General features: G+C 37.2%; 1 protein-coding gene and 1 long non-coding RNA gene across 6 annotated transcripts in view; one reads left to right on the top strand and one right to left on the bottom strand.

Annotated features, from left to right (window-relative positions):
- Nucleotides 1-20,491, bottom strand: part of LOC115760484 (integrator complex subunit 1) — a 136,239-nt gene extending 115,748 nt beyond the window's left edge. The window contains exons 1-3 of one of the 5 annotated variants that reach the window (XM_030701824.1): nt 19,083-20,459; nt 11,487-12,466; nt 7,309-11,422 (exon numbers count right to left, since the gene is read on the bottom strand). In XM_030701824.1, the coding sequence (XP_030557684.1) occupies nt 7,541-11,422; nt 11,487-12,466; nt 19,083-20,430 (6,210 nt within the window). In that variant the 5' untranslated portion in view covers nt 20,431-20,459 and the 3' untranslated portion in view covers nt 7,309-7,540. Of the gene's footprint in view, nt 1-7,308; nt 11,423-11,486; nt 12,467-17,768; nt 17,910-17,975; nt 18,154-18,455; nt 19,010-19,082 lie in introns of those variants that run through there. The other 4 variants (XM_030701832.1, XM_030701829.1, XM_030701830.1 and 1 more) reach the window with 4 other exon arrangements.
- Nucleotides 19,709-21,885, top strand: LOC115760486. Its single transcript, XR_004017667.1, has 3 exons — nt 19,709-19,788; nt 21,062-21,305; nt 21,361-21,885. It is a non-coding gene; the product is annotated as an uncharacterized LOC115760486 (long non-coding RNA).
- Nucleotides 21,886-27,627: the final 5,742 nt, after the last annotated feature.

Raw genomic sequence — 27,627 nt, 5'->3', positions numbered from 1 at the left:
TGTGTTCAATGTGTTTTCTTATGGAAACAAACCGCATTTTAAACATTGAACAAAAATGTTTCATTTTCAAACGTTTTTTTTTTTTTTTTTTTATACATGGTCGACAAAACGAGTGTCTTCCTAATTATTCGATACAATATACATATATTATGAAAAATTAATGCTAAAAGCTTAGTAAAAGTACACAATTTTCTAATAACATCACCGACCGATGGAGGTGTTTTATTTGCCAGTCCGGCCAGCTGTGCCCCTTTTCACAGCTAATTTTGTCAGTGACGCTATTAGAGAGCGTATAGCAAAAAGAAGGGTGATAGTAGAGAAAATAATGTTCTTGAGTAAAATTTAAAAAAAAAAAACGTAATTTACTATATTAATTAGGAAAATAAAATAAATAGGCAAAAAGAAAGAAAGAAGTTATTAATAAAGTAAAGGAATTTGAACAAGATATATAGAATGTTAGGTAGATAGGATAGAGAGATAGTAAGATAGTAATGCGAAATCACCGACCCCTGGGAATGGTCAGTGACTTCCCGAAGGTATCCTGAAAGCAATGATTTTATTAGCGGTAGAGAGAGTTCGGTAGAGAAATCGTGATACAAACTATTGTAATTTTTACATAGCACGCGAAAAGAATTGTGCATAGCGTAGTCTGTTGTGCACGTAGATAGGAATAAGGGGCGATAATTTCTGGTTGGTCTGGCCGGGGCAGAGAATTGAAGACGCCCTAACAAAAAAGAAGAATCTATGTCGCCAACAATCAACTTATGTACGAAGACAACATCGAGAATTGTCCAACGGCTGGTTAACGATGGTATCCATATGCAGATTGAAGCTGATTGAAGCTATGAATTAAGAAGTTCGACTTGGCTATGGAATATTTGACCAAGTCAATACTCGAACCAGACCTTTTACATTTTTTTAAATATTTAGACTTTATATTTTGTAGGTTTGATAGTCTGGGAGTGAACCAGGGTGGCTTTGAAGAAACAAATAAGGGAATTGTATTAGGGATGCAGTCATCTAAAAAAAATTAATAGCAATATTCATATCTACCGCGTCATATAAAAAAGACCAATCGATTTCATGAATACGTTGATTAAGCAAGGAATAGTTTCCTTTGCGAAAGCAACGGCGGGGTTTATAGGTAGCTGATGAATGTAAAACGAGAGGATTGCAATTGAACATTGCAACCTCTAAAGTTGTATGATATACGGCCTCAGGAAGGGATAAAGAAGGGGACACATTACCAATAAGGTAGTCATTAACATATACCAGATCAAGAGTTCTATTCAAATGATTGGAAATTTAATTTATTTGAAACAAGGAAAGGCCTAGCATGCAATCTATAAAGTCATGCTGTGCTGAGGGCACTAGATAATTTTCGGCATAATCACCCAACACCATAAATAAGTCATTATCACGCACATGTGAAGAAACTTCTTACAAGTAATATGTTTCATATAAACTTGAATATCAGAAGAAGGAGGAACATAAGAGCATGTAATATAGATATTCCGTGTAGGAAAAGACACCTTAACTGAGAAAATCTCAGCGTCAGTAAGCGTACTAAAACAGAAAAATTCTGACTGGAGAGTGGCTTTAACAGCAATTAATACCCCGCCACCTCGAGTCTGTCGGTCATTTCTATGCAAAATAAAATTGTTCGAAAACACCTCAAAATCAGACATGGTTAACCATGTTTCTGAGAATGCGATTATATCCGAATCGAAGGAAATGCTGGCCATAAAAAAATGTTTAAGTTTAGAAATGCGACGAAATTAGTTTTTTGGTGCAGAAATAGTACCCTGTATTGAAGGGACTGGAAGGGTGACAGGCTGGATACGCTTTTTTGGCTTGAACCCGCGAATAATCATGTGTGGATTTGGGATCACAAATGATTGGGAACATATATCATGTGAAACAATTATTTTGAAAGATGATATTTCACGAGGAGAGGCAGAAGATTTGCTATCAATATAGGCTGCCTATGACTCAGAAGTGGTGTCGGACGAAAGTCGAGACACAAAAACTTGCCTACGATGGGCAACAACAGATAAGGTATGAGCTGATGGGGCTGCAGGTAAAACAGGATTTAGTGGATTTGGTGGGACCAAAGAGACAGGATGATTGTGTTTAACGATCTGGGCTAGAAGCAGGTCTACCTCTGCGTCCAGGAGCTGGCGGGGCTGAGGCGGTTTGGCTAACTGGCACAGGTTCAGGTACGGGGTCTATTGGGACTACTACAGGGGATAAAACAGGGAAATTATTGGGCAGTTGCTCGGAGAAGGCGATAAACAATTATAAATCCATGTTGCTAGGCATTGACAAAAATGGCGTAGGTGTATGGACAGAGGGAGAGAGCAAATGCAGGAATTGAGGCTCTAACCGGCGATTGGGTGGAGACTCGAATTTGTATTTATTTGCTAAGCAACTCAAAACTCGAGTCAAAATTACTCGGGAGCTGCTTAGCCACGTTATTAAGCTTTAAGAATTGATTTCTCACAGAATTATACATGCTGGAGAAATCCATTTGCTTGTCGATGCATTCTGGGCACGACCAACGCAAGCCGCCGCAGCCGTTCTTGGCAATTTCAGCGATCTTATCGCAATCACGCCCAGTGAGACCTGCACATTTAGCATGCATCATATTCTCACATAGCCAGCAATTCATCAATTTTGGCTGTGCAGAATCATCAGCCTGCTTGAACGTGCAAGGTTTCTTACTGCACGACATAATTTCTATCTGCGTTAAAAGATAAGCAGAAGTTGCGAGAGCGCAGAGCAAATCAAAAAACGGTGCACAGCAAGTAACGCTCAAAAGATAACTATTCGTACACAAACAAATTGTTTGGAGCGAAAAGCTATATGCTATAATTAATAGACTTACGCTGCAACAACAGGATAACACTGCATAATTATAAAACTTTTTAAATAACGCACAAAAAATTCAAAATTTAGGAATTAAAAGCCGGGGTAAAGCTCAAAAACATATAAAAATCTTGAAGCACACGTAAAGCACGCCAATCACTCTCAACTTAGAAATCACTTTGAATAACAGAAGTAAGAATTGTGGTAAGTGGACAAAGGCCATAACACTGCATACCAAGATTAAACTACATTTTTAACTTCCAGCAACATATAAGACCACAAATACTTTTAAATGGCTAAAATACCTGACACTTGGCTACCTAAATCCAAAAAAATAAATAAATAACACGCTACCCAATGCTTGATGCATCTAACGTGTTGATAGTGGCTATTTATTGTTGTCAGGAGCGTTATCATGTGTCGTCTGTCCACGTCTAGTATCTGTCTCATATGCGATTGAGGAAAATGATTCTTCAATATCTCAGTTTAACTTACCATTTCTGCGTACATTGACAAGATAGTCGAGTGCATCAAATATTAATAAATTTTACACATTGTCGTGCCTTCATCCATAACCGGGATGTAGACTGCGTTCGAGTAGTCAGTCAATAGACCGTTGACTTTGTTACAAGAAGTAGCAGTCAAGATCCTGATAGAAGAAAATTCTATTATATCTTTTTTATACCCTTGCAGAGGGTATTATAATTTTGTCGTGAAATGTGTAACGCATAGTATAAAGTATATATATTCTTGATCAGTATCAACAACCGAGTCGATATAGCCATGTCCGTCTGTATGCTATGCGAATTAGTCTCTCAGTTTCAAAGCTATCTTAATGAAACTTTGCAGAAGTCCCTCTTTCCGTTTCACGCAGCACATATGTCAAAACCAGCTGGATCGGACCACTATATTATATAGCTGCCATAGGAACGATCGGTCGAAAATTAAGTTTTTGTATGAAAAAACATTTATTTTATCAAGATATCTTGACCAAACTCGGCATTTATTAGTTTTACTATGCTCCTCATATATATGCCAAATCCTATTAAGATCGGACCACTATATCATATAGCTGCCATAGGAACGATCGGTCGAAAATTAAGTTTTTGTATGAAAAAACATTTTGTTTATCAAGATATCTTGACCAAACTCGGCATTTATAAGTTTTACTATGCTCCTCATATATATGCAAAATCATATTAAGTTCGGATTACTATATCATTTAGCTGCCATACGAACAATCGGTCGAAAATTTAGTTTTTGCATGAAAAAACATTTTGTTTATAAAGATATCTTTACCAAACTCGGCATTTATAAGTTTTACTATGCTCCTCATATATATGCAAAATCATATTAAGTTCGGATTACTATATCATTTAGCTGCCATACGAACAATCGGTCGAAAATTTAGTTTTTGCATGAAAAAACATTTTGTTTATAAAGATATCTTTACCAAACTCGGCATTTATTAGTTTTACTATACTCCTCATATACATGCAAAATCCTATTAAGATCGGACCACTATATCATATAGCTGCCATAGGAGCGATCGGTCGAAAATTAAGTTTTTGTATGAAAAAACATTTATTTTATCAAGATATCTTGACCAAACTCGGCATTAATTAGTTTTACTATGCTCCTCATATATATGCAAAATCCTATTAAGATCGGACCACTATATCATATAGCTGCCATAGGAACGATCGGTCGAAAATTAAGTTTTTGTATGAAAAAACATTTTGTTTATCAAGATATCTTGACCAAACTCGGCATTTATTGGTTTTACTATACTCCTCATATATAGGCAAAATACTATTAAGATCGGACTACTATATCATATATCTGCCATAGGAACGATCGGTCGAAAACTAGGGTTTTGATTAAAAACCTTTTTTGTTTATCAAGATATCTTGAACAAACTCGGCATTAAATATTTTCCCTGTGCTTATTAGATACGGGCAAAGCACTAAAAGCGTTATGAAAAGGTTGGATCTGCAAGGGTATTAGATCTTCGGCGTGCCGAAAATAGCCATTCTTACTCGTTTAATTAATACTTTAGGCTCAAGTCTTCATCCACAGTATCAGCATTGTACAAAACTGTAAGAGTATTTGCCAGTCTCTTATTTGATTTTGCAAGGAAATTTCTATCTTGTCAAAAAGTTAAATGAAACTTTTTGGATATTCTCTGCTTTAATGCGTGCGTGCGATTTCAACAAGGGTACTTTGGAATCTTTGTGCTTCAGTTCGAAAATACTAGAAAGCATTATAGCTATGCAATTTGAACGTTAAATCGATTATTTAAAAGTGATTTTATTGCTTAGGATTATTTATATCCTTTAGTGTGGAATAAAATTTCATTAGCTGTAAGATTGCTGATTGTATGTCCACTATTTTTTTGGAAGCAATGGGGTAAACAACCGAAAATTTGGAGAGATTGTCTTTACAGGTAAGGAAGTACGTTGTCTTCGCCTTCACCTGTTAGTAAGTGTTTCTGAACGTAACGATTATATTTCGCCCTTTAACAAGTTTTGCAATTTGCCACGACTTGGAGAATCTGTTTTACATTTTCTTGATCGGCCGTATGGGCTCTATTGTGTTCCGTGACAACTATTTCTTTCTGTGTATTTGTTGTTGTCGTCGGAATGCTGAACAAAAGCTAATATTGGAAAAAGCTAATATTGCGTTTGTTGCATACTTCTTGACAACGTCACATACCCTCTAAATAAGCGTTTTTCTATCCGAGAAATGTATGATGAAAAGAGCTTTTTCCTCTATTCTTATTTGGTTCGAAATCAGTCTTTTGATTCGACAGTGTATAACTCATTATGTCTCAATATGTATTGTGGCAATATCGGACTGAACATCTTCTTCTACAGCGTGAATGTGTTGCCATGAAAATACATAAGCGGCGTAATTTTCGTTCACAGACTTATAAAATATGTGATCGTCAGAGGTAGCAGGGATTTGTGTTTAAAAAATTAACCTGTCTTAATCAAGTGGGGTAAAGTCATAGGTCAGATGATTCGTTTTTTTTTTGTAATTTGGTTCTCGGACATTTTGTTGTTTTTTGGTTTGCCTAAAACTTAAGGAAATTGTCTACATCCATAAACGATGATTGTTCTTGTTTTTGAGGAGCTACATTAGGAAGTCCTTGTCGCCTTTTAAAGTGGGGGCTTTTACCATGTGGGGTACTATCATTTTCTACCATAGAGCCTCAATCCTTCACCTGATGTATCTGTTTGTTCCTTTGAACCCCTTACCTTAATTGCTACCAAACGTGATTAGACAGCTTGGACTAAGGTCAAAGCAGAAGGAAGATCTTGCGGTCTTGCCGAACACAGAAGTTTCTTAACGATATCGAAGTTCCCGAAATAAATACACGTACAGAGTTCCTTCTAAGATTTTCGTTTAGTGCGATAGCTATAATGTTGTAGGTGATAATTATTTTGTTCTTCATCATAGTATTGCAGAAGTGTCAGGAGCGTCGAATTTTTTGTTGTATTAAATATATGAAGTCAAGCCCCCTTATTGATTTATTGGAATTTAAAGGCGTATCGAATTACGAAAGTACCAGTTTAGCTGGTCTCTTAATTTTGATTCTTATAATGTTTTGAGCTAGCGTCATATGTTTTGTAAGTTTTATAAGCAGCGTGCCGCTTTCCTAATTGAGACGAGTGTCTAATATTGCCCTTAAAATCTGGCAATGATTTCACAATGACTTAAGTTTCCCTACAGCAGCATTAATGGAACTTCCGCGTCTTTATAAGCTTCTACTTTTTGAGTGCTGACACTGATCCTGCCTAATCGTTGGTTTAAATCTTGTCTTTGCGCCTTAAAGCACCTATTTTAAGTGGTAAGCGCATTATTAACTGCTGTTTCTATAAATGTCTGCAATTGTTCTATAGACATTGTCATATTTAATTCTTTTCATCCGATTTCTAGTAAATCTAGTAAATCTAACTTACTATTACTCACATGGTATTTGCTTTTATTTTAATTTGTTTTTACTACACAAAGATTGGGAATTTAGCCAATATAAAATTATAGAATATCAATGAACGGCCTACTTACATGCTCCTTTTTATTTCCTATAAACTGTTTATGTTGATGTTGTTCCTGTTTCTAATCTTTCGGTGGTTCCGTTTTTTGCCGCTTCAGTTGTTTAGTTTTGTTGATTTCAGTTGCTATAGTCGGTGGTGATGTTATACCACTACCGCCAGTGGTAACGTTGTCTGCTGCATCAGTTGTTAGGTGAACCTGGGTAGTATTTCTTTCATGGCTTCTTATCTCAAATTACATTTTTTAAACAGTTTTAACCGCCACATCAAAGAGCTCAGACGTGTAAAATAATTGCCGTGAAGACGATTGCCGAGGCGCAACCGAAATACATCGGAAAAATATACAGTAAAAGCAAATTGTTGATTGATTTTAATAAAATAAACAGCGGACAACGGGCCAGCTAAATAAAGGTGTATTTATAAAAACTTTAGTAACGGCTATTCAATACAATTCAGCAGTATTATATACATATATACATATATTTTTCTGTTTTTCAATATTTTAAAACTAGTTTTTTATTATTTTTCCGTATTATATTAATCGTACGTCCTTATGAAATAAAATGTACTACATACATACTATAACTTTTACAAACATATTTTCAGTGCAAAAGTTAATATCCATGTTGTACTACTAATGTTTGCATGACTTTACGTATTTGATTGTTTGTATTTAGGCAAGATTTAATACCAAGGGAAAAGGCGATACATAAAATTTCCACAGCGTGTTCTTGTAACAATATGCATATTTCAAGAAGATTGTCAATGGCAGTTGCTGTTACAGATGAATTCTCATCTCTCAAACATTGAATATATGCGTTTAAAGTACACTGATTAACATCAGAATTCCCAGGGTTGTGCTTTAAATGTCTGATTAATATTATAAAGGCAATGGACCTAATCTGTGCGCTTGGTGAAAATATTAGTTCCAAAAGACGCTCAAATAACTCATTTATAAATACAAATCGTTTTGATGTCAAACATTCCATTTCTTGTAGAGGTCCAAGTATCACATCTTCAATATTAGACTGCTTAATGATTTTTATTAAGTCCATAATATGCGGAGAAACATCAGTACAATTTTCTTTGCCGTACGAACCAAGGGTCAAAGCTGGAAAGGAAACTCTGCACACATCTTGAACATTTGTGCTTCCATCAAAAGACTCTATTTCGTTTGCAAACATTTTAATGTTTGATTTGGTTTCGTAATCCAGTTCATATTCAAATTTTCCTTCTTCGTCATCAAGTTCTGAAGACGTATAAGATTTGTGCTGAAGCAAAGCAACAGCTTGTACAAGTACTTGTAGTTTTACGATTGAAGGATACTTGAATGCTAATTCTGTCAAAATCCCGACATATTGCTCAATAAATAACAATGCACTTGAAGGATTACAATTTATATATGACTGTAATACCTGCACAAATTTCACAAGCATCTGGCATGCCTCTTTAACTGAGCTATGATGTTTAAAAAAAGTAAAGTAACACGATAGAGTTGTTTGAATTTCATTTTTATATGCATCTTCGAAAATAGTTGGCTGCAATAGTTCCAATGTCCTCAATATCTGTACAAATCGATGAAAATGGTGTTCTTCCCGTAAAGCTTTCATGCTATTTTGTCCCCTGCCTTGCATAACTGAAGATAATACACCCAAATGACGAAGAAAGAGTAGTGGGTGTGATGCAGCCAATTTTCGCAATAAGAGTTCTGTATCAGTTGATAATGTTTCAAAATCCTTTTTTGCTATAAGACTTCCCAAACATGTTATTAAATTATTCGATATTTTATCAGCTTGACAGCCCTTTAAACTTTGTAGTTTATGAGTTTGGACATCAGCTCTACAACATTTTACAAATTTTATGCGTGGATACATTATATAAAGCTGTTGCAAAATTTTATGTTTTAAAAAATCCGGAATTAAACTTTTTTCCACGTACTTGATAACTTTAACCATTAAACCTTTATTTTTTTCTGTGAGCTTAAACAAAAGATTCATTCGGGAGCACAACTTGAAATCGTAGTTGTTATTCGTATCTGTTTTTACCTCTTCGATTCCCTCGTACAAAACAAAGTGCACAAAGGGCTCTAGCTCCAAGGGCTCCAACTTAAAAAAAGAATTTGGTTGTACATTTTTCGACATGTACTTATCCCTGCCTTTCCAGAGATTTGGATTTGTGGTCAGAGCCTCGAAATAGTTAAGCACGGTACTAAATTCGTAGTCAAGTTTATAATCTTTAAATAAACATAGGGCGATTCTTTCTATTGTATTCCAATTTGTTTGGTGATTTATTAGGGACAAAAGAAAAAATCTAAATTCACTACAAGATTTAGAAAACAAAAAACTTTCCTTTAAAAGTTTTGTACATACAATTTCGGGATCTGCTTCAGCAAGCCAGTCTATAAATAATCCATTATTGAAAATCTTATAATTATTTTGCTTAACGCAACATGTTGTATCGTTACAAAGATTTTCAAAATCTTGAATCATTTCTCTGACCACTTTTTTTGTTTCTAATAAACCAAATGGCGCTTTTAATTTTATATAGTTTATTTGAAATGAACTTTTTAGCATAAATAATAAGCTATAAAGAAACAATTCTGTTTTAAAAAACAACTTCAAAGTTGCAATTAATGGGTTTGAAATTCTATTTTGTTTCAGTTTTTTTTTCATAACATGATAGATATCGTTGGACAGCTTGCAGCTAAAGCATGCTCTTAGTAAAGTGGAAGCGCCCCGACTCACGTTTATAAAGTTATTGTGTTTTTCAGTTCGTGTATAATCAAATGATGACTGATTAACAACATCGCATATTGACGTTATGAATTCACTATTATTTTTTGCTGGACAAACGACAAGGTCTAATAATTTATGAATTAATATTCGGTAGTCTTTGGTAGAAATCATATTCTGATTTGGACTTTTCAGAAGAATTGTAATTATATCCTTTTGTGAACTACTAGAGTTTGAGTCATTAACATAATCTATGTCATAATGAGTAATTTGTAGGTTTTCCTGATGTTGCGAGTTTATTTTAGGAAGGTCAGGAACGGTTTGAGAATGTGAATGCAAGTCTAGTGCTTGAACTGTGTAGTGACCATTTTTAGCTCCTCTGGCTTGTTGTATTTCAATTAGCTGTGCTAAATACGCTTTATTTAATATCGCATTTTTAACAAGATCAAACTGCTCCAATACTGCAGTATCAAGCATTGCTAATAATTTGGACATTGAGTTTACCGGCGTTCCAAAATTTTGCACAAATAACACTATCTGATCCGGTGTAAGATCATTTAAAGCAGCTTCTATTAGGCGATCTACCGGTGAACGAATCATCTTGAGTTTCAGCCAATCCGGTAAAAGCTGAATTTGTTCTTGAGGCATAGTGGGTAAAAACGCTACCGGTGCGGGTCGACCTGGAGGAAACCAATAATCAAGAATTGGAACAGACTCCGCCATGCTGCTGTTTGAATATGTTAGAAGAATAATAAATGCATGAATTATATTTATGTGTAGAGGTAGTTGCACTCCATCCTCAAATTGAACCATTAATAGATCGGGGTACTCTGTCCACTCGTACGGCTCGTGAAATTCTCTTAATTTGATAATGTAATTGTTAAACATTACAAATAAGCATTTTAATGTTTGAATGCGGTTTTCATCAGGTTGAAGATCATAGTCTTCTTGAGAAATTATAATATGTTGAAACATTGTATTACGTTCAACAATTAGTTGTGCCATGTCAATTACATGGTCCAGCATTTCGTTAACTGGATCATTAAGCGTATGTGCGGTAATAAATTGTATATAGGCCATTATAAGTTCCGGACAATTCTCGACTTGGCATGCAGCTCGTAGCTGTGGGATTATGTATATTTTAGTCTCCAAAAAATGTGGAATTTGTTGAATTGATTTTAATAACCATTCGTTTTCATATTTACCGGAGTTCTTGAAAATTATTTTTAAGCCAGATAAAGCGGCAACTCTAGACTGTTTTAAGGTTGACGATAAACGTCGGAATATATAATCTAGTACTTCACAAACAACATGATTGTTATAACTAGAATCCATTATTAGATTTCTTATAAAATTCACCAATTCTGCATCCCGGCTATTTTCTTCGTTAATGCTATGTGCATTAAACAACAAAAATTCACATAGACACTGTACAGGGAGATGGCTAAAGTCACCGTCGCTGTTTTGAACTAAGTCAGATAACCAAGGCATAGATTGTGTTGTACCTTGCCTTTGTATTATATCTAGAAGCAAGTCTGGCTTTCTACAACGACAAAACAAGTGACCTAACTTGTATGTTTGATTAAGAAACTTCAGTTGTTCTAGAACTAAATTGGGTACTTTTCTGGGGGTTCCCATAGGGTCCATTAGCATTAGCTGTGTAATCAAAATTGCATTTTCCTCAGTAATTACAGCATGTGGAGAAGTTTGCGCTGCCAAATAGGTTTCAAATTGAAGAATATGATCTTTTTCAACAGTAATTATCTGAAAACAAACAATAGAGGAATGTATAACATAAAACGTGGCTTAAGTCTAAAAAAATATGTACCTGTAGTTCATCCTTATGAGTGATGCAGTTACTAAATTGGTTTGTTATACATATTTCTATGAGCATTCTCATTGTTGGGTAGTGATCCCAGCAAAATGCCCCGAATGTTGAAGGATTATGGGCAGAAATCATTAATAAAATTAACCACGCCTTCCAGTAAAACGCAATGATCGCTAGCTTTGGTGGTTCGTAATCCGCTGGTAAACGAATGTTTTCTGGGTGATGATATTCCGACATACTAAACAAAAAGTCGATTATGTCAAACTTATTTGCTTGAACTGCAGGAAAATCGGTTGCTTTCATTCCTGAGACCCGTTTTATAACAAGCAATAATATATCAAATGTATTTGCTATGGAGAATGGAATATCCTTTGTTATGCCTATTAATATAATTCTTAATAAAGTCTCTTCATGAATTGGAGTTTCTGATATTATTCTTAATATAGCTCCCCTTTCCGGCTCTGATGGCCATTGGTCGCAGCGGGAGTACTGTTCTGGAATGTCAAGCAAAAGTAGTTTGTGTAGAGCCTGGTAGTATTCAATTCCTTGAATTTTATAAAGGTTTGGAACTGATTCATACATCCATGAAACTGAGTCCAACTGTATTTGTGACATTTGATTGTACAGTCTAATTAGGGCTTGATTATTTTTTACATCACGATTTGTTTTAAGTGATAAGCTTCCTTCACGAGCTTGTGGTGTTGCTGATAGAAACATACAGAGACAAACAATATCAACCACAGAATTGAAAATTCGCTCTTTGAAATCAAATTGTTCGATTTGTTGGTTCAGCTCTTCCCTTTCACTTAAAAAAGCTTTACAAAACTTTACAAGATTAACATCAAAACGCAACATTCGTACAAGTTCTCTTAAAAAAACACGTAATGTCCTTAAGCAATCGTCGCGTTGAAGTAAAAACTCCTGATAAATTTCAGCTAGATTAACTGCAGACTGATCCGGAGCAGTTTGAAACATTGTAGCTGAAAGAGTTAATAAGAGTTTCTTACAGTATTTACATAAATTAATTTTGTTTTGTTGTATATTAGAATCAAGGCTGCCTTAAAAAAATTATGGTGGTTCGGTTCATAGCTCGAACCAATTACCTGCTTTTAAGTTGCGTTTGAATAAATTGCTTTTTACATCCAAGAGCCAGGTTTATAGTTTAGTCGTTGGCTGTTCTCATTTTTTAAAAAGTATTCGATTTAAAAAATCATTCAGGACTAACTTTATATTTTGGCTTCTGGTTCATTTTTAAAAATGTCAAACCTTTTTTTACCCTGAACCCATTTAAAATTTGTTAAAAGGATCTAATTTATTGTAAAAATCTATGTAACAGGCGGAAGGAAGCATCTCCGACCTCATAAAGTATATATATTCTCAGCTAGGAAGCTGAAATTTTCACTGTAGTTACCTTATGTGACGACCCGCAAGTATTGTAAAATCGCGAAGAGGTGTCCGATTTGCTTCAAACTTTTTTTCAGAGCTCTACATAACAACTTAATAAATACGTGTTTCAGAGAAAATTTCACCCGCAACAGTGGTTAATTAGCGAAAAACGTTGGTATGAAACTTTTTTGTTAACCATCGAATCGGCCTCAAGCTCTTTTTTAAATATCTTTGCTCAAATAAATTTGAAGGGTGTTTCGCACTTTTTGGAAAAGCCATCCCTTCTTGGTGAAAATGGGGGTCAAAGATTTGGAGGGTGACGTTTCGCGCTTAAATTTATTTCCAAGGATCCATAAGAAAACACCATTTGAGACCTCTTTTACATTTTTGCAGAATGAAAACATCCTCATTCAAAGATTTTTTTGATAACCTTTTAATTTTTTTCCGTTTGCTTCAAAATTATTTTCAAAGCTTTACATAAAAACTTATTGAATACGTGTTTCAACGGTTAGGGAAATTTCACCCGCAACAGTGGTAAATTGGGAGAAAACGTTTGTATGAAAGCTGTTTATTTACCGTCCGATCAGTTCCAAAATAATTTTCAAAGCTTTTTGAGAACATTTATTTTATACGTGCCACGTTCAAGGCCGGGCTATACCCGCTATTACATATATATATAACAAACATCTTAAATTTTAAACATTCAAAAACAGGGTCTACAGCAGGACCCGAACTCGTAGCAGACCGCACTACTTGCTACCGCCTTGCTACCGTCTACAGCCATACGCTTACTGGCGCATACACAAGTCAAGATAAGCACACGTTTTCTTAAATAAATTCTGTTTCCTTACCCATCTTGAGGACATTTTCAACAGTAGATATTATTGTGCTACAAAATATACGTATCTACAGATAATTATAAGATAATTACAATAAAATTGTGGCTTAAACTGTTGGGTAATTCAAATTGCTTTATTTATTTTAGTTATAGCTGGTAGAAGGGAGGTGGCTGTAGCTATAAAATTAAAGATAATATATATATATATACTATTTAAGAAACTACAACTGTCAAGGTTGGTGACTCTTTATCTAAAAACCTAAGAGATTTGCTCAAAAAACACTATTTTAAATTTTCAAGACTCTAGTTCCTTTAGGCTGTTTACGTACTTGGCTATTGATGCTGATCAAGAACATATTTACTTTATGGGTTCGAAGATTCTTCCTTCTGCCTGTTACATACATTTGCGCAAATATATTGGACCCCTTTAAAACAATATCAATGGGCTTAGGGTATAAACATCGGAAATAATGTTTTCCTTAAACCAACAATTTATTTTTGCAAATGTTAAGAACGTATCAAACTAATTTTTACCAAGACCTCTGAAATTTTCCAAAATATCTGAGAAAGGTATTTATATAATTGGAAACGAGTTTTACATCTATCTTATGTAAACAAAAAAATGTTATTTCGCCATATTTTGTTAGAATTGACCCGAACCGATGCAACATAACTTTAATTTAGAGAAAAGCTTAACGCTAAATTTTAAGCCTCCGGTGAATGGTATAACTCAGGTATGAGTTTTTCTGAGACTAGGCGAACTTCCCCTGAACTAACGTTTCTTATTAACAAGAAGTATTATGCCGCACAACAGTGTCGGTGGGGCCGAATCAAAAACTGGCGCGATAATTCCTAACATAATTTGTGGAAACTAAAACCACTAACCATACAGTGTATAAACATACCAAATGGCCGTTTTTATCGAAACAAAAAAAATCGAAACGAGGCGACCCCAATGGTACCTGCGACCATTTTAGTGTGCCCAGACAGAGTAAAACTGCTGAGAGTGGCAGCCGAACGCCGGCCTCAAAAGCCGAACGCTCAGTATGAAGCCGCATCTCGCTCAGCGCACAACGTCGCGGCTGATGATACGTTTTCTTAATATACATGTATGTATGTATGTATGCCATTTTTAAATCCTTACAGCCCAAAAACATTTGTGTGTATGCATGTGCCTCGCTCTCACTCATTGCTTCGCGCACTTGCGTTCAGCTTTTTCTTCCTACATAGCTTCCCACAAAACATTTTTTCCATATCAAAGTGCAAACGAGCGACATGTGCGATCCACCTGTTTCATTCAAGCCCACGGCAGGCATGCCAAAAAAAGTGCCAGTCGCCCAAATTTACGCACCCATTGATAAAAAATATCTCTGCCTCACGACAAATCAGCTCATTCACACACATTTGTGAGTGTGTATGTGTAGAGCTCGAAATTCACAAATGCCAAAAACATCAAATTTTGTCAAATTTGCATCGGGCAAGCAGGCAGGCAACCAACACGCACACGCATTAATGCTTCCATCCATATAGAAAAGTGTGTTAGTGTGCGTGGTTGGCCGATCCAAAAAGTTATCATGCATACATGACAGCGATCAGGTACCCTTACCCCTATTACAAGCATGGAAAATAGCAATTTTGCACATGAACAGGCCAAACCCTTTAATAATTTCACACAACTGCTTACTTGAAAGAGTGTGCGTCAATTTTTGGTCTTTTCTTAAAATCTTCGGCAAGCCGACGATGAATTACCCTTGCAGAAATACGACTTAGATATTTTTGTATTTAAAGCAAAATAGGTCCCTACAGTAAACAGAAAATAAATACAAATATTTCATTTGGGTCAATTAATTGTGTATTAAATTAAATTTGATCAACTTCTTCATATCATGCCTGACTGGACGAAGAAATACATGATAGAGTATTTAAATGTGAGTGCCTATTGCTACCACAGGCACAAAAGGCATACAATTGAAGATAGACCCTCTGGCTCGCGACAAACGCCGCGATCTACTTGTGCGCACATCCACGCAACACAAACGTATGAATGTTTGTAGATCTCGGGGTTTTGTGGGAAGCTTTGCTTTGGGAGAAAGAGATGGATGCAAGTGCGCGAAGCAATTAGTGAGAGCGAGGCACATGCATACACATATATGTTTTTGGGCTGTAAGGATTTAAAAATGACATACATTCATATATTAAGAAAACGCATCAAAATTTAATACACAGCAGCACGGGCTTAGGGAAAAAGGCTCATCCATCGTTTCGATGTTAAAATATTATTCTTTGTGGTCAATACGTTGAATGATTTTTAAGGTCCTATCGGACTAGAACTCTTTAAAAAGTCAGTGCAACCACTGACATCACCCAAAGTAGGCCATGGCTCAGAGCCCACCTTTTATACACGCTCCCTAAAAGTTCACTTTATCCAGATTGACGTCTGGAACCGGTCAAGAACTTTTTAGCAATATAATTAAACACAAACAAGTAAAAGTTTCTAGTCGGGAGTTCCCGACTAGGGAATACCCTGAACCCTCTTATTCCAGCACCGAATAAATTAAAAAAAAAGTTCTCTTGGCAGGGCTCGAACTCGCGACAGACCGCACCACTTGCTATGCCTCTACTCAGCAGCCACACCAACTTATGATAAGAAAGAAACTAAAATAGCATAACAGAAAAAAGTCACATTTACCATGTTGTTAGAATGCGAAGAAGACGCGCATGAATGTGTGTGTACATGTATACAGAAATTCTTATAGCTTCTCCCCATCCAATTGCGCAGTTGCATATAACTTTGTTTTTTTCTTAACCGATCTTTATGAAATTTTCTACAGTATATCTTATTGTACCATAGAATATTTGTGTATTCTGAAAAAGTCAATTGCATTTAAATTGTGGCTTAAATTGATTGGCAGTAAAAGTTGGGTTATTAACTTGATTTATAGCACTGTGATGGTAGCGGGGAGGTGGAGATAGGTATAAAATAAAAGATACATGACATATATATAATATTCTAGAAGCAACATATCATGTTTGGTGACTTTAGCCCTTATTATTTACCCAATTTGCTCAACAAACAGGATGTCGATATCGATTTTTATCGATTGCTTGGAAACGGAGCAAGTTATCGATTATCGAAAAAAAACTCGATCTGCGCAGGCACTAATAGGACCTACATCTAAAATTTCAAGTCTCTAGCTCTTATAGGTGCTAAGATCCTTGCGTTCATACATACGGGCGGACGGACGGACGGACAGACAGACGGACATGGCTAAATCGACTCGGCTATTAATGCTGATCAAGAATATATATACTTTAAGGGGTCGGAGATGCTTCCTTCTGCCTGTTACATACATTTGCATTTTGCACAAATACAATATACCCTTTTTACCCATTTTCAATGGGTTAAGGGTATACAAAAAATTGTCTCCCAGGTAGGGCTTGAACTAGCGACAGACCGCAACACTTGCTATGGATCTACTTAACAGCCACGCCAATAATCAAGTATTATCGAGAAAAAAAAACGAACTAAAATAGCATTACAGAAAAACGTCGCAATTGCAATGCTGTTAGAATGCGATAAAGTGAGAAGCAGACGCGCATGAATGTGTCGTGTACATGTATGACTTCATGCTTGTTAGGGCTCGTAAATCGAAAAGAGTTAGAGTTAGAAAGATCGGCGAAACGTATGCCTTTATGTATGCCCACAAATTACACTTTTAAAATTTCGGTCGTATTTATGCTCTCGTTTTAGGGGAGGAGCAATGTGAAATGATGAAACGGCTTGCCACGTCGATATCCCTTTTTTTTAACGTTGCATGCTTACTTTCGGTAATGTTATCTGTATGAAAGGTTGTTTGGTGCCATTACAAATGGAGAAATATAGACATGCGCCTGTTTCCGTCAAACTGTTAAAAGGCAAGGCAAATCGAAAAGAAAACTCTAATAAGCTATTAGAGCAAGTAAGAGATGATGTCGAAGAAACTTATAACCGGAGGAGTACATTTGAATCAATTTAGAATAGTTTTTATTCTTATTACACTCCAATTGTCATCTCATAAAAATGCACTAACCGACTCGGTTATTTTAGTTTTATCGGGAGCACATGCTTATGTCTTGATTATGAACTTGTGTCTTTATGCGCTTTTGTTGGTGCTGTATCTGGTCGCCATTATATTCTATTCATCAACACAGAATTAAATCTGAACTGAAACCATTCTTGTAGTTTGGCCTTCGTGGCTTAAATTGAGATAGTCGTGTACGGTTACCTTTATAATCCAGTTGACCTCTGATAATTAATCTTCTTTCTTTATTAAACTGTTGAGCCATGCTTGGTGTTATATTTATGGCACCCAAATGTGAGTAAATGGGTGAAATGGAGGCCGCTATCCAAAAAGTGAAATCTGAGACCTACCAAGGATTGCTTCAAAAACCTTTGAAAGTGGCCTATTGGAGTCGTGGCAAATCGAAAAATTGAATGTTAAGATATTTAGTAGCTTGCTTTAGGCTTTTCTTAACTATACTAAGGCACTGGTCGCTAACTCAATTTATATACAATATTAAATTATTTAATTTGATAAATATACAATTGGGATGTGGAGTGTTGCTCAGTGGATTGCAGCCAACAGCAACGTAAGAAATTTTTCAATTTAGTATACGACAGAATTGGATTTATGCTTTCGTTGAATTTTTACTAAATGAATTCTAATTATTATTTTATTTATTCCTTAATCAAAGGACGGAAACTTATTTCCATTCTAGCAACTTTCTGGCATCTTGTTTTGGCTGGTCTTCCGTCTTGATGTTTGTGTGAATTAGATTTTTTTGACGCAGCTGAAGCTTTGGAAGCATATCGCGTATACCCTCGTCAGATTCAACATTAATATTATTTGATTACGCTCATTGGGGCGCCAAAAATATATATATTTTCCAGTACAAACACAATTATTTTAGATGCCATTGAAAGAGTGCAAACTTGATGCAGCATTTTGCAGTAAGCAATGTAGCAATGCACCCGACTAGTCTATTATAGCCTAAATCGATCGCTAACTCCCCAAATGGGTACAAAGACCTTGTGTTAATACATGTGAAAGGAGAGCCCATAAGGTAAATGTACTCTTTGCCAGCGAGTCGATCTAGCCATGTAGACCATCGACCACATGTATGACGCATCGATTTCGGGAACTATAAGAGCTAGATTTGATAATTGAAACACAGGTCCTTCTATGCCATGCGTAGATTAAATTTGGATGCTGTGTTAAAGGTATCCCTAACCGAGCATTGATAGTTACTCGTGAAATTTCTAAAGATTTAAGTTAAACGAAAATTGTTACTTATATCTAATCTTTACAAACTGCAAAATTATCTTTACTTACCAAGCATTCCCATGTTATTTGGATTTCTTGTATTGGACAGCTCATTTTGCACGACAAGTTTCATAATGGTACTTAATATATTTGGCTGCAAATGTATCATCTCTTTTAGACATGACATATAATGGTTGATAAGTGGTTTAGTTTTTAAACGCATTTTAACTAATACTTGAAGGACTTCGTTGTCTTGAATGTTTTTGCCCTTGATATTAAAGCAAATATATGATAATAATTGCTGGGCGAACTTAACAAGTTTTCCGTTATGAATCCATAGTTCCAACCGAGAGACACTAAGGCAGCGAACTTCACCGATTCCTGAGCTGGTACAAAGAAATTTGAGAAAATTTCTAGTGTAATTATCCTGTTGCTGACGTTTGTTTAGTTGATCTCGGATAGCGTCGCCTACTAGCTTTTGAACAGTATTATCTGCAAATCGGCGCTTTACTAAACAAATTGAATCAGCTGCCTGATCTGATTCCAAATGCAAATAAGGACTTGCATCTAAGCTCTGAGTCGAATTATCACCTGAATCATCATCGACAGTAAAATTATCTCTATGCGCTTGGCCTGAAGTTACTGTTGTGTTCATCTCCCAACGTAGAAGGCTTAGATGAGGAGTTCGTGTCTTAAAAGCGGCACAAATATTTTTAACAAATGGCGCACAGTAGTCACTGTCTGCCCAAAATCGTTCATTGACGGCATCATCAACGTAAGTTCGCAAGAATATTTCTGGCCATAGTGATATATCTGAAAAGCCTCGACTAAGTAGGTTTGTAATTAATATGTGAAGATTTATATTATAACGCATTTTGATATTAGTCTCTCGACGCAAAAAAGACAAAAGTCCATATGCAACGATATCACTGTTGAAGAAATGTGGATGCAGTTTTGCAATGTACAACAGCGATAAATATGCGATGCTATCAACCTTAGCCCGAGAAGCAAGGGATGTTGATGTTGCGTGCCTGATCACTCCACAAATAATTCGTATGACTTCATTATCGTTTTGCTCGATCGCAGCGTATATGCAGTCTATTACATTTGCTATATCACACTCATCGGGCAATTGTTCCCATATTTCGTGGTGGGCAATCCCGGTTGTGGTGGTCATGTCTGGGAATCCATCTTTAAGGCTAGCACGATATCTTTTACTGGGATGACTGACAATGCTCGATGAAGCATCTCTTTTTCTCTCTGTGGAGGCAGAGCTAGATCCTGGAATTCCTTTTATTGGTAATATTTTCGTCTTAGAATCGTCACGACAACTTTTGGTGCCAAGAGCAAAGAGTTCTGCACCCAGTAATACTTTTTTTTGGCCCCTATTAGGGACATTAGTTTTATTACGTTCCATACTTATTTTTGTAATATAAAAACATATAACTTCAGATGCTGTTCACTTGCACAAATGATACTTTTTATAACTGATTCATTTGAATAGGTGAACTAGTTTTTGAACTTTTGATTTAATACGGAGGATACTATCAGAGAGTATTTATTCGTTACAAAACAGAACAAAATTATTGTACTACGCTAGTAAAATTAATATAGCGTAGTTAAGCAAAATGAAAACTGTCTAGATATGCATATCATCGTTGTGTACAAAAGACACGAAATTTATGATCTAATCGTACAAAAATTCCATAGACAATTTTGAATAAAAAAACTAACTAAACATGATATATACCTAAAAATTGCATACATAAAATGAATCTTTACTATACAGTTTGTCAAGTAATTGTTTGCAAAATGAAAAACATCGTTTTAATATTAATTTAAGTAATCTTCATATATATAAGGCAGATAAATTCCAAAATTTAAATCACAAATGTGAAGAACAAAACTACAATTCAGGAAAATTGCAGTCAATTAATTCCTTGCAAAATTAAAATTATTATTGTATATGTAACTAAATCTAGGAAGCTATAACTATGTTAGCATTCATATTTAGGATATTAACCCATAGCGTCCATTACTGCCCGCAGACGAAGAGATATAGACTGAACAAGGTTATGCAGGTCATACATTATCATGTTTTTAACCATTTGTTATGGACGTGTCTTTTCCTTTTGGACCGCGCCAGCTGGGTCATTGGTTCTCAAGGGGTAGTCCCATCCCCGGCCCACAGTCCGCACAATCGATATCAATGCAAGTAAATTAAACATCTGTAGCGCAGGAACTAAAAATGAACAACATTAACAGGTGAAAAAAAAACAAACTACAACAAAGGTGAGACTCTAATAATACATAAGAGACACTACTAATCCACATAAGTTTTCTCCAGAGTGGATCCGGGTACCGGACCCAATTGTCAATTCCAAAATTTTATCTTTATATGGTACATTTCGCTTACGGCATTATTGATGGTCAAGAACGTCACAGAAAGCTTTTTGTAACCGCCGCTGAGTACCACGTTGGAAAAATGTTATATATTAATTAAGAGAGCAATTGAATCGCCACATACTATACACACGTATAAAATAACTGCGCTTTAAGATCTTTAAATGAGTTTGCAAAAAATGGAAAAGATTTTTCATATAGATCCTTGGAAATGAATTTGAGTGCGAAACGTCTTTGCACCCCATTTTCACCAATTAGGAATAGACTGGAATGGAACACTCATCACCGCATAATCGCTGAAACACGTACTAATTAATTTATTATGTTTAAAAATATGTTTGAACGAATCGGACAAAACTTAACAATTCTCCAAAAAATCGTAGAATCGCACTTTCGTCCGAGGAAGCTTTGACTTTGAGAAAAATGTGAAACGCGTCTGAAATGATTTTTTATATAGATCCTTGGAAATAAATTTAAGCTCAAAACATCACCCAGAAAATCTTTGACCACCATTTCCATCAAGGAGGAATGGATTTTTGAAAAGTGTGAAACACCCTCAAATGTATTTGTACACAATCTTTAAAATTGAGTTTGAGACCAATCGGATGGAAAACAAAAAAAGTTTCATACAAACGTTTTTGGCGATTTTTCCACACTTGCGCGTGGAATTTCCCGCTACCCCTTAACGTGAACTTATGACCTTCTATGATTTTGGATATATGTTTGGCCTGCTTCCGGATCGCACTGAGATCTGATTTCTTTTTCTATCTTTTCTTACTCCCAACAACATATACCACTTTCCCTCGTTGCAATTTGTTGTTGTTTCATCAGCGCCAACGTAGATCATCGCCTTGAGTTTCAGCTTCGAGCTCGTAGAGTCTTGACTCGATAGCATTCACCATTATGCGCTCGGCATATATATGGCAGAACTTTTCATTGCGGCTAACTTTCAGTTGCTCAGGTTAAGTTGTGCTCTCCAGTCCAGGCAAGTACGTTAAGATGTAAAATGGCCCTATAAATCTGGTGCTTATCGACACGGGCTAAATTCTGCACCTCCATGTCGCTTACGGAAGTTAATCTGCGTGCTAGTCTGTAATCCGCTCCGTTCGTGAACATATGCTGTGCGAACATGGCAAAATATGGCGATGTTTCGATATAGACGCGGATTGCCGCGAGCACAGACTGGTTCACCCTCTCGGACGCGTTTGCTTGCGGCACACAGCTCCCTGTCTTGTGGTGAGCGATCCCATATTCATTCGTGAACTTGGCAATTTTATTAGACGTGAACTGTCTGCCATTGTCCGTATGAATAATTTCAGGTACTCCGAACTGCGTAAATATATGAACACGTAAAAGTTTCACCCCTGCCGTAGTCGTTGCCTTTGATATCGCTTCCAGCCAAGCGAATTTGGTAAAGTGATGAAGCACAATAAAAAGGTGTGTATTGGCTTTTCAATGTAAACTTCCTTGCGCATAGGTTGACGAGCAATCTGAGTCGTGTGCTTTGTCTTTTTGGAGATTTCACAGTTGATGACATACTTGTGGACTGGTATTGACATACGGGGCCAGTATTAGAATTGCTTGACTATGGCCAGAGTCTTCGCAATCCCACCACCCACTCACCTTCATGCGCGTTTTGTATAAGCGTCAAGGTAAGCGCTTCAGCAACCCACAGCTTTTGGGGGAATTCGCTGCTGTTGAACTGGGATCTCTTAAATAACAGACCCTCCTCGATACGTAAGTCTAGAAACTGGTCCGTCTGCTCATCTAAGCTAAGGGTTGCAGCCTTTTAAAATACTCTTCGCTCTCAAACTCAGTGGTCTCAAAATTGAACACGTGAACTTCTTCCAATTCGAACAGTCTAGACAACATATCCGCAACGCTATTTTAAAGTTAAATGCTTGTGACCAATGAGCGAGCCTCCCAGGCATTCCTTTTCCGCCCTACTAAAATTTTGTTTTGCTCTCTGAAGAAGCAACGCTCCTATTTCAAATTGGCTTGCATCGCACTGGGTGCCTTCTTGAGCTCCTGAAAAGCCTTTATCGCTTCTGCGGTCAACACCAGCTTCGTTTTCGCCTTCAATCAGTCTATTAGGGGTGCAGTTAGTCCAGAAAGTCTCGGATGAATTTTGTATAGCATCCCGTGAACCCTGAAACGAAATATCCCAGCTTCTCGGATCATAAAATTTCCGGCGCCAAGCCGAATTTTCACCGAAAATCCACTTCAAGTAACAGTGACTGGTTGAGAGATGGGTATAGATGCAGCGTTAGTTGGTGAGTCTGGCTGTTGTATAATATTGTGGGATAGACAAGACCCAGAATGTGATGTTGCGTGGCCCCAGCTGATTGAGCTATCGATCGTAGCCGGTAAATTTGTAATTCAAATTATTTTATCAATTGCAGGCAACTTTCTCCCAACAAACTGACGGATGCTCCTGTATTCAGCAGCTCAGCTCTCGCTGTCCCAACCCATGCGAATGCACGATCGTCGCCTTTGAAGATCCATACCACGATACCATTCTAAGCTCCTGCCGCTGTTTGTAGCAAGAACGCGCTCGTTTCACCGTGGCTGGGCCATATTCTGTCATAAATACGTACTCGAAGAAGCATATTCTGCTTCTCTCACTTTAAGTGGCTTCCGTTATGACCATCTAATGTAATTATTGCGATTGATGTTAATTTTTAGTAGATTATATTTAGCATAAGCTATCTGTTTACTCTACTAACACATTAGTGGAGGTATTTCATTCCCCTGTTGTGACGGCTTGGAGCGCGAAACCTTCGATTGCGTCAGGCTCCTGGCTGTTTTCTGCCTGGCAGTTCGGAAATTTGGGAAGAACAACACCTGGCAGACAACATTTATAACAAAAACTGTTTCGGGTATAGGACTCGCACTCCCAAAATATGTGCCCTCTCTGGGCACAATTCCAATGAGTGAGCTTATCGCTGCCTCCTTCGCGCGGCCAATACAAAGCCTCCACTCGCTCCTCCTGTTGCGCTTCGCCTCCTGGTTCATCATCCGAAACATATACCTCGTGAACTTGGTGAATACTTCTGATTTGCCGTGCCTGAACGTATGCTGCATTTGCAGGCTTCCAGCGAGTTTTCGGCAGGCACTCTACCCACAGCTCCTCCATGTTAGTGGTGTACATGGGAACTTAATTCTGGAGACAGCAGCACTTATATTCATTTTCAATATTTTTATTAGGTCATGATCGGAAAACGGTGTTGCCAATCGAGAGTGCAGACCTAGCATCGCCTGGATGTATTCTTCGATTGTCTCGCCTAGATTCTGATTCCTCTCGCGCCATTCGTGCTCCAGCTCAAAACTCGAACGCCTGGTCTAGAACTGTTGTTGCAATGATATACGAAGGTGCATTCAATACCACTACTTCACCTGACCCTTAACTAGGACGTGGAAATCGCGCAACACTTCTCTCCATGGAACCTGGTAAGTCAGTTGCATACGTTCCAACCGAAAGGTGAATTCTGACACCAGCATACCTTTAGTTCCACCATCAAATATTTATCCCCATTTCTTGATATGCACCACTTCAGTCTTCGGCTGATGGGCACAGGTTCGAATGCTAGAATCTTGCCCTCCGGTGTTTCGGAACTTGTGGGGAACATTATCTCCAACAATCGATGATCGATCGCCCTTGCCAGATCTTCAGACATTTGTTGCTGCTACAACGGGATTCCGGCTTGTGGTCTTGCAGCTGTGCCTGCGTAATCCATTAAGCAGCCACTTCCTCACTATCGTGTTCCAGTGTCAGCACTCATCTCGGCTACGCTGTCGTTGAGCTCTTCATGAACTCAAGCATGTCTTCTCTCATTTGCGCCTGCAATAATGAGAACTCGGAGGCCATGGTTTTGCAATGGGACTCATGACACCCACTGTATTGGCCTCCCGCGGCTTGGTGGAGTAATCCATGACCAATGATTGGGAGCTTCTATCCAGTTCGAAAAAATAGCAGCCTTGGTTTCTTTGAGATTGTGAGCGCATTATCGGAAATTTGGACCCTCTACCTTTAATGTACCCTATCTCATAAGCCTTCTCTTCAAAGTATGTTTTCCTTTCCTTTTCCTTACTATTTCTACTACTTCTAACGCTACTAAAAATTTCTATATTTCTACATATATATTGATACACACTTGCAGATAACAAAAATGGGTGAGATAAGTTTGGTGTCAGGCGGCTGCTTATCTGTAATTCTTTTTCTACTGTTTTTCCGTGTTCCTAAATTTTTTTCAGATTGTCTCCTGGCTATAGTACATATTATACTGTTTTCAAAGATATTTCAACAAACTTAGCATTTTCGATCTGCACTTTTCCTACATATCTGCAAATGGGAAATGTCTGCAAGGGTATAAAATCTTCGGCGGGCTAAAGACATCCTTACTTTCTCGTTTTGAATTGCTATTGATTTGATTCTCTTTGCCCCAGCATACAAATTTATTGATTCTTGTCCTGTGCTCACCACAGTTACAACTTTTTTTTGGTTTCTTCTTGTTTTTATACCCTGAACCTATTAAAAATAAGTTAAAAGGCTTGAAAAATTATATTATTTTAAATAATTTACAAAAACGAAATTTGGTGACTTTAAAAGACAAGCAAGGCGAATTCGCTCCCAGAGGGAGTGATTAACCTAACTTACACTAGACTTCAACTTCGGCCGACGAACCTTTGAAAAGCCATTAAAAATGTATTAGTGGATAAGGCAGATACTAGTTCTAAGTAAACCCCTTTGGAGGCGAAGCAAACAAATAGTGCTACGACTTATTCGTAGGCTTTCCAAGCATTCGAAAGGTCGTACTTATAACAGATAGAAAATGGGCGGAGCGCTCGGTGTCGATCTGCTGCTCTCGGACCAGCATGACAATTCGTCAAATGCAGGTATCTAATAAAGCTTCTAGCGAATAGCGAGCTTTTTTTAAAAGTAGCGGAAACCTGGCATCATATGAAATAGGAGCATTTACAAGTCGTCCCCCTTCTCGCAACAACAAAAAGGAGCACCAAGATCCATTATACTCATGTATAAATTGATTGAGACGCTGCAGGCTATGACCCACGTGTGTGCCCTTTCGAACTCTATCTATGTCATCTTTAAATTCAACTCGTTGGATGACTTCAACTATTTTCTCGAAACCTTTTTTTCTTCAAATTGTACTTCTCGACAGCCTGCCATGCAATGAGAAACTATCGATAGTTTCCTAGATATCTGGTCGGTCTACCATAGCTGCTAGTCCAACAGCTGTTTTGCGTACTTCTAGAATTCGAATCTCATCTGTCATCAGATGATGGTTAACCGGCCTGGATTCTCTGGTTTCTTTAAAAATGAAGGCCCATCGAACCACATCTATGCAAGTAATTCATCAACATCGCAGCCTCTTGAAACATTAACTGCTGGGTTTTGCTTTGTAGGTATTTGGCAATTTTCGCGACACATGCAGCACCAGTCAGTAAATCATCGACATAAAAGTCGTGCCTGATAACGTCAGCAACTTTAGGGTGTGATGGCTCGCTCATCTCGCTTAGCTTTGTTAAATACCGTATTGCCAAAAACGGGGCAGGCACAGGCTGAAGGACCTCAAAGAGTCAGATGGGTTCCTTCTCCACACTACGAGCTGGAAATTTCGATCTTCTTCATGCACCATGCACCTGCCTATAAATCTATTTGACGTCAGCTATCAACGCATATTTGTGGAGTCGAAATCGAAGTAGGGTCGAGTATAGCTCCTCTTGAATTAGAAGGTAATTCAACGCAATATGAGACGATGTCCGACGCGTAACTTCGTCGATGTCTTTGTGGTCTTAAAACACACTGATGCGGAATGAAGTAGTGTGGATTACTCGGAATCTGATCATCTATTTTAGGCATGTGACCTAAAGCTAGGGATTTCGAGACAAGCGTCGTTCAAGCGACAAAAAAACGACGCTTAGCAACCTCGAAAGTGTTACCAAGCTCATTGGGACCCAATTTAAATGGCAGTCTCACTTTAAATCGACCTGACGGCATTATTTCCAAATTATCTAGAAAGTGGCTCTCACATTACTGCTGTTCGGACCTTTTTGGCTGAAGGCAACTCTTCCAATGACCAAAATTTCTGCAATGTTTTGTTTATCGAGGCATAAGACTCTTCTTGGCAACTCAGCATGAGTCTTCTCATAACTTGACGGCGTGTAACGCCCTGATACAATACAGCCAACA

Source organism: Drosophila novamexicana, unplaced genomic scaffold (assembly GCF_003285875.2).
Source record: "Drosophila novamexicana strain 15010-1031.04,08,12 unplaced genomic scaffold, DnovRS2.1 tig00000458-arrow-arrow-pilon, whole genome shotgun sequence".
NCBI lineage: Eukaryota > Metazoa > Arthropoda > Insecta > Diptera > Drosophilidae > Drosophila > Drosophila novamexicana.
This window is presented reverse-complemented; position numbering and strand designations above follow the sequence as displayed.